This window comes from Mobula hypostoma, chromosome 4 (assembly GCF_963921235.1).
Source record: "Mobula hypostoma chromosome 4, sMobHyp1.1, whole genome shotgun sequence".
NCBI classification, from domain to species: domain Eukaryota; kingdom Metazoa; phylum Chordata; class Chondrichthyes; order Myliobatiformes; family Myliobatidae; genus Mobula; species Mobula hypostoma.
The window spans coordinates 166,611,372-166,619,771 of record NC_086100.1 but is presented as its reverse complement, the minus strand read 5'-3'; the positions used below and the strand labels follow the sequence as shown (position 1 = coordinate 166,619,771).

At 44.1% G+C, this 8,400-nt stretch overlaps 1 protein-coding gene across 1 annotated transcript in view; it reads left to right on the top strand.

Annotated features, from left to right (window-relative positions):
• Positions 1–255: 255 nt before the first annotated feature.
• The window catches only part of LOC134345742 (alcohol dehydrogenase class-3), a 30,490-nt gene continuing 22,345 nt past the window's right edge, over positions 256–8,400 (top strand). Inside the window, exon 1 of the mRNA XM_063046899.1 lies at positions 256–356. Coding sequence (XP_062902969.1) covers positions 336–356 — 21 coding nt within the window. The 5' untranslated portion in view covers positions 256–335. The remainder of the gene's footprint in view (positions 357–8,400) is intronic.

The window sequence follows — 8,400 nt, the reverse complement described above, 5'->3', positions numbered from 1 at the left end:
CAAAGCTGCTTGACTTGACCAGCCAGAAGCGCTTCCCATTCTCGACGGTCTCCTGGGTCGTGGGGAAACGCGAGTCGGTAACTCCACTGGTCGGTCGCGGTTCAACCCGAATACTGTACCAAGGTCCACATCAGCACGGGATCACGCTGCGACCTCACCCGCCCAGCCCACTGAGGGCTGACGTCAGCGGCCTAATTCGGTTTACCCAACCAGAATCCGGGTGCCTGTGATTGATGTCTGCCTTGACCATTCACAGATTAGATAAGCGCCGCTTGCGTGCCCTTGCTACAGCTGCTTGAACGGCGACTCGACCTCGTTTCTGCGACGTCGGGAACATGGCGGGGACTGCAGGCCAGGTGAAAGGGGGAATCTTATAACACGAAGTGTCTTTGTTGGGATCGTGGTCAGGTGGTAGGGAAGGCGGCTTTGCAAGGTGTCCTGATCGGAGGTCCGGCTCATGTATCCAGTGTAACCGCTCACAGCAATGCAACAGGACGCAGTGTTGTGTTGGAGTGCGCCCAAGGGCCATCCGCCTACCCGAGGGTGCAGGGGGGTTGTGTGTTGCTATTCCGTTTGAAGCAGGTTCGGTGTTGCCTGTTTGAGGATTTGGGTTTTTTTTTCCATTATCAGACTGGAAAGGGTTAAGGATTAAACAACATACAGTTAACAGCGAAGATTGAAATCGGGTCATTGACTGCATGATTGACGGTTTTTTTTAGAGCGAGCAGTGAACTAAGTTCATGTTTTCTTGTTCTAAATCAATTAGCTGCGTTCTAATTTTAAGTGCAAATGAAATATATCAAAAATACACAATTTCTAAATTAGTTGAATGCTTCCATGTTTGTGTTACATTTTCAAAGGCCACAGTGCATATGGTGTACAGTTCTGGTCGTCCCGTTAAAGGAATGATGTTCATCAAAGTTGCTGGTGAACGCAGCAGGCCAGGCAGCATCTCTAGGAAGAGGTACAGTCGACGTTTCAGGCCGAGACCCTTGCTTGAATTTCCAGCATCTGCAGAATTCCTGTTGTAAAGGAATGATGTTGAGGCATTGCAAAAAGGGTGCAGAAGAGGTTTATCAGGATGCTGCTCGGCTTAGAGGGTAGGACTTCTAAGGAGGGTTTGGGCAAACTTGAGTTGTTTTCTCTCCCATTTCTGAGGCTTGGGAGAGCCCTGATAGAATTTTATAAAAGCTAGATCTTTTCCCCAGGGTACAAAGGTCAAGTACTAAGAGACATATGCATTTAAGATGGGGGAGAGGTTTAAAGGAGCTGTGTGGGGTAAGCTATTTTAGACAGAGAATGGTAGGTGCCCAGAACAGGCTGCCAAGGGGTTTGTGGTGAAAGCAGATATGTTGGTGGTGTTTTTTTATTCATTTATGGGATATGGTGTCGCCAGCTGAGCCAGCATTTATAGCTCATCCCTAGTTGCTCTTGAGAAGGTGTTTAAGAGGCAGTTAACTAGACGCATGAATATGCAGGGTGGAGGGATTGGGATCTTTTGCAGGTAGGAGGCACACCAGGTTATATGACTTATTGATTTATTGTTCACAAAAACTGTGAGTTCGTTTCTCTCAAACATGAGAAAATCTGCAGGCGCTGGAAATCCAAGAAACACAGACAGAATGCTGGCGGATCTAAGCTGGCCAGGCAGCATCTGTGGAAAAGAGTAAACAGATGTTTCGGGCCAAGACTCTTCATCAGAACTGGAAAACAAAGATGATGTCAGGGTAAGAAGGTGGGGAGGGGAGGAAGAAGAACAGGGTGGCAGGTGATAGGTGAAACTGGGAGAGGGGGCAGGGTGAAGTAAAGAGCTGGGAAGCTGATTGGTGAAAGAGATAAAGGGCTGGAGAAGGGTAGAAGACCATGGAAGAAAGTGAAGGGGGAGGAGCACGAGAGAGGTGATGGGCAAGTTGTTAAGATGAGAGAGGAAATGGGAATGGTAAAGGGGGGGGCAGTTACTGGAAGTTTGAGAATTCTTGCTATCAGGTTGGAGGCCACCCAGTCGAAATATAAGGTGTTCTTCCTCCAACCTGAGTATAGCTTCACTGCAGCAGTAGAGAAGGCATATGGGAATGGGAAGTAGAATTAAAATGGATGGCCACTAGGAGATCCTGCTTTTTTGGGCAGAGGGAGCGTAGGTGCTCAGTGAAGTGGTCTCTCAATCTACATCGTGTCTCACCAATACACTGGGAGCACTGGGTACAGTAGATGACCCCAACAGACTCATGTGTCGCCTCACCTAGAAGGTCTGTTTGGGGCCCTGAATGGAAGTGAGGGAGGAGGTGTAGGGGCAGGTGTGTATTTGTTCCACTTCCAAGAACAAGTGGAGAGGGACAAATGAAGGGAGTAGCGTAGGGAACAATTCCTGTGGAAAGTGGGAGGGAGGGAAACATTTGCTTGGTGGTGGGATCCCATTGGAGATGGCAGGAGTTACAGAGAATTATCAGCCCTGATGGAGGGTCTTGGCCCAAAACGTCGGCTGTTTACTCTTTTCCATAGATGCTGCTGAGTTCCTCCAACGTCTTGTGTGTGCTGCTGGGATTTCCAGCATCCACAGACTTTCTCATCACAGAAGTATGTGCTTGATGCAGAGGCTGGAAGGGTGGCGGGAGGAAGGGGTGAGGGCAGATGTGTACGAAATGGAAGTGATGTGGGTGAGAGCAGCCTTGATGGTGGAGGAAGGAAAGCTCCTTTCTTTAAAGGAGGCGGGCATCTCATTAGTTCTGGAATGAAAAGCCTCATCCTGAGAGCAGATGTGGTGGAAATGCAGGAACTGAGAGAAAAGCTTGGCATTTTAACAAGTGGCAGGGTGGGGAATTGAGAGAAGGGGGTGGCACTTTTATAAGTGGCGGGGTGGGATTGTTTCTCTCACTGACTTCTGATGGTCATTGTCATCTCTGCTTCTACTATCAGTTTTAAACTCATGTCAGGACACATCTGGTCACCACACTACAGGAAGGATGGGATCAAATTGGAGAAACGATTCACCAGGGTATTGCCGTGAATTAGAGGATTGAGTTATAAACAGATTGGATAGGCTGGGCCTGCTTTCCCTGGAGTGATGGAGGCAGAGAGATGACATGATGGAGGTATATAAAATTATGAGATGCAGTGATAGGGTGGATAGTCAGTTGCCGTGTGGTAGTGGTGCCTAAACAGAGAGAAGAGGTTTAAAGAGGATTTGATGGCTTAATTTTTTTTTCCACACAGAGCAGTTGTTATCTGAAAAAGAGCTGCCAGAGGAGATGGGAGGAGGCAGGAACAGTAACAACATTTGAAGGGCATCTGGTCGGGCAAGGTGTAGAAGGATATGGACTAACGCAGGCAAGCCGGATTAGCGTCAATAGGCACGATGGTCAGCAGTGACACGGCGGGCTGCAGGGCCTGCTGTAGAACTAAATCTGTTGAGTTAGCATAGTACATGTGGATACAAGTTCAGAAATTACATTTTTATCATTCTGTTATTCAAGGAACAGTTGTGACAGACAGTGGGTGATTTTAGTGTTGTATGTACATATCTGGGTGCAGACTGCCACAGTGATCACGTACCAATAATCAGCGTGATGTACCTGAGATTCAGAAAGCTTAAAAGACCGACAGTAGAGCCAAAGCTGAATTTGGGACTTTGAGGAAAAAACTGTGTCATCAAAAATGAATTCCAAATATCAGAGAAGAACAAATTTGAGGCTCTACAAAACGTCACTATTATAGAACAGCAATGGGAAAACCTCAGAGACAGCATAACACAAGCAGCACAAGAGGAGATTCCCAAACAACAGAAAAAAGCTAAAAAGAAATGGATGACAGAAGAAATTCTGAATCTTATGGAACAAAGAACGAGATGTAAGGAAAACAAAAAAGCCTACGTATCCTTGCATGCACAGATAGCAACCAAGTGCAAGGAAGCAAAAGAAAAGTGGCTCAAGGCCAAATGTGAGTTAATAGAACAATTGCAGAAGACCAACAACAGCAAACGTAGGCACGACAAGATCAAAGAAGTCACAAATCGGAAGAAAAGCAGGGCAACAACAGGATGTGTAAAAGCAAGAGACGGCTGTACAATTATGGAAAAAGGAAAAAATAGTACAAAGATGGTCAGAATACATCAAAGACCTGTACGACGACAAAGACCGAGAGGACAACTTTGGTATTGGTAACAACAAAGAGGGCCCAGTAATACTGAAAGAAGAAGTGGAACATGCTATGAAGAAGATGCATAAAGGGAAATCATCAGGACCAGATAACATTCCAGTTGAACTGTATGAAGTGCTAGAAGATTTTGGTGGAGAGAAATTAATAATCTTATTGAATAGAATATACAATAGTGTCAAAGTACCAGGAGATCTTTTAAAGACAATATTCATTGCACTGCCAAAGAAACCAGGTGCAACAGAATGTGGACAACACAGAACAATTAGTTTAATGAGCTACCTCACAAGAATTCTACTTGGAATCATCATGCTCAGAGTAAGAAACAAAATTAAACCAGCGATTAGTGAAGAACAATGCGACTTTGTCAAAGGCAAGGGAACATCAAACGCCACTTGTATTCTCAGGAATATTACCGGAAGGTCAATAGAAGTACAATAAGACCTATACTTCTGTTTCATTGACTACACAAAAGCCTTTGACACAGTGAAACACCAAGTCATCATGAAAATGCTTAAAGATATTAATATTGATGGGAAAGATCTAAGAATAATCAGGAATCTCTACTGGCAACAAAGTGCAGCCTTACGGATAGACAATGAGATTGGTGATTATCCGCCAATAAAGCGAGGAATCAGACAGGGTTGTGTTCTGTCACCAGACCTGTTCTCTCTGTACAGTGAAAACATCATGAGAACCATACAAGACCTACCTGGAATAATTATAGGAGGATACAATATCAACAACCTCCGCTATGCGGATGATACAGTACTGATAGCTAACAGTGAAGTAAATTTACAGAAACTAGTATCTACCATCAACACAGAGAGCGAAAGACTTGGCCTAACCTTAAACAAAAAGAAAACTGAAGAAATGGTGATATCAAAGAGACCTGATATACCAAACTATAGGATTGTATTGGGAAATGAAATCCTGAAACAAGCTCACAACTTCTTGTACCTTGGATCATGGGTAACATCTGATGGCAAATGTGAAACAGACATAAAAGCAAGAATAGCAATGGCAAGAACAGCATTTACAGAAATGAGAAACATCCTAACGAACAAGAAAATAGCGATTGACATCCACCTTAGAACTCTCAGCTGCTACATTCTTGTTATATTGATGTATGGCTGTGGGTCATGGACCATCACAAATGCAATGGAAAAAAGAATCAATGCAGCAAAGGTGTGGTTCCTCAGAAGAATGCTATGCATATCATATACAGACAGAATAACCAATGAAGCTCTACAGAGAGCGAAAATAAGACGTACATTATTTTAAAAAAATCAGAAAAAAGCAATCAAAATTCTTTGGACACATCATGCGAAGAGAGACATTAGAACATTTAGTTACAACTGGAAAGCTGGAAGGAAAAAGAAGCAGAGGCAGACAGAAAATGAAAATGATCGATGGAATAACATCATGGTTAGAAACAGGGGAGGCAACAGCTACAATTCGGAGGGTCAGGGACCGTGATGGATGGAGAGACATGATCCCCCACGCCAAGCGGCAAGGCACCTGAGTGATAATTATGTACCTTGTGGGCTTCATACTTTTTGGCACAACACCATACAGCTTGCATTGTCTGTAGTCAGCAAGCCATGACCCTCTTCATCAGCCAGAGGGAGAGTTCAAAGCTTAGTACTTTATTTGCTTATTTAATTTAATATGGATTTGGCAACCCAGCACACAATTTATCCTTGGTCTCAGCTACGTCCTTCTGACTAGGCAATTTAACTTCAATATCTCACAAACTACCACTACTCTGATCACTTTGCAATAAAATTGACATTTTTTGTCCTAATTGTGATCTTGTAAAAAAGATGTATAATATCTGTTGTTTTTTTTTTGTTTTTCTTGTGAATATGATGCCACTGTAAGTTAGTTTTTAATTGCACCTGAGCATACATGTGCATATGACAATGAGCTTGACTTTGACTTTGATTTTGACTCTTGTTTTCTTTGAATGGCCTGTAGTCCTCTTTCCTGGGGTCTCCAGTCTAACTCTGTGCCCCTCTGCCACAAAATTTGACCACTATTGTTTATCAATAAGGGATGTGGATTTTTAGGACATCAGCTGTAATTCAATGGGTAGCCTATAGTTGAGTCAGAAGGACAGAGTTTGAGACTTGAGTACAAATTTTTGTGCTGGGGGTGCTAATTTATTATTTAAAATGTAATACTTTCTATTTATCTGTTATTCCGTTAAATAAAGATACAAAAGGGGATGATGGAATACATCAGCAGATAAACTTTCAGCTTCTGTCTGCAGCCTGTGAAGACCTTACACAGGGGGAATGAAAGATAAATCAAATATCATTTTGTCAGTGAGAGATGCACCTTGTTTCTGTTTGAAACTTGTTTGCCTTCCAGTGTTAGATGTTCAGGAGTGAATACTGTCAGCTGGCTTATTCCAGGGTGCAGGAGTATGCGCCGAGAGTGTAGCCAATTTGGAGGCTCTTGGGGAAGCACCCACAGTCTTAAGTCCTGCTGCTCTGGTTGCTGAGGGACTGGGCCATGTGTAAAAGCCTCTCAAAAAGTTCATGGATACATTGGAAGAGAAACACAAGGGAAATTAATGCATTGTAAGTGAACGTGTTTATTTCTGAGAGCAATACAGCACGGGCTGACAGGCCCTTTGGCCTAGTGGGTCTACTGCCTGAAAAATCCAGTCATCCTCAACATTTGGTCAATAAATGTGCTGTGCTGGCCAGTGCGATCGTGTTTGCTGTTGTGTGCTGGGGCAGCAGGCTGAGGGTAGCAGACACCAACAGAATCAACAAACTCATTCGTAAGGCCAGTGATGTTGTGGGGATGGAACTGGACTCTCTCACGGTGGTGTCTGAAAAGAGGATGCTGTCTAAGTTGCATGCCATCTTGGACAATGTCTCCCATCCACTACATAATGTACTGGGTGGGCACAGGAGTACATTCAGCCAGAGACTCATTCCACCGAGATGCAACACAGAGCGTCATAGGAAGTCATTCCTGCCTGTGGCCATCAAACTTTACAACTCATCCCTTGGAGGGTCAGACACCCTGAGCCAATAGGCTGGTCCTGGACTTATTTCATAATTTACTGGCATAATTTACATATTACTATTTAACTATGGTTCTATTATTATTTATTATTTATGGTGCAACTGTAACGAAAACCAATTTCCCCCGGATCAATAAAGTATGACTATGACTATCTTTATCTTCTGTCCAGTCCCGCTGTTTAGCTTCACCTACTCCACAGTTGGAATTGGTTTATTACTGTCACATGTACCATGGTACAATTAAAAAATGAGGTGATGTTAAGGGTCCATTTTCTAGTGCTAGGGAACCATCCAATTGTCTTTTAACACCAGGACGGAAGCTGATCTTGAGACTGGTAGTGTGAGCTTTCGGCTTTTAAAGATGTAAAAGTCTGCCCAGTGGGGGGGGGGGGGCGGCAGGGAGTGGAAGGGAGAATGTCCAATGTTGGTTGGAACTTCGGTTATGCTGGCTGCTCTACTGAGGCAGTGAGAAGTGTAGTCAAGACTCCATGCACTGGAGAATGGTTTCCTCAATGTGCTGAGCTGTGTCCACAACTCCCAGTAGCTTCTTGCAGTCGTGGGCAGAGCAGTTGCTGTACCCAGCCTTGATACATTTGGATGGGATGCTTTCTGTGGTATATCAATTAAAAAAAAACTAAGGGGAGATGCTAGATTTCTTTACCCTCCTGAGGAAGAAGAGGGGCTGATGAGCATTCTTGATTCATGGTTGGAACAAGACAGGCTATTGATGTTCACTCCAAGGAACCTCTCAACCTCAACATGGTTGATGTAAATCAGATTGTGTGTACTGTCCTCTTTCCTAAAGTCAGTGACTGTTGATTTGTGTTTTTTTGTTTATACTGACATTGAGGGAAAGGTGGAAAGGTTCTTGTCATGGCACCATGTCACTTGGCTCTCATCTCTTGGCTATTTAAGATTTGGCCCGCTGCGGTGGGATCATCTGCAAACTTGGAGCTAGAGGTGGAGCAGAATCTGGCCTCAAAGTCATGAGTAGAGTAGGGGGCTGCAGATGCAACCTTGTAGACCACCCATGTTGAGAATGGCCATGGTGGAGGTGTTGCTGCTTACCCTTACTGACTGTGGTCAATAGTTCAGGAAATCAAGGATCTACTTGCAAAGATAAATACTAAGTTCTACGTATGGGAGTTTGGGGATAGAGTCACCTCCCTCTCCCTTCTTTCTTCTTCCCCATTCTGGCTCTCCTCTT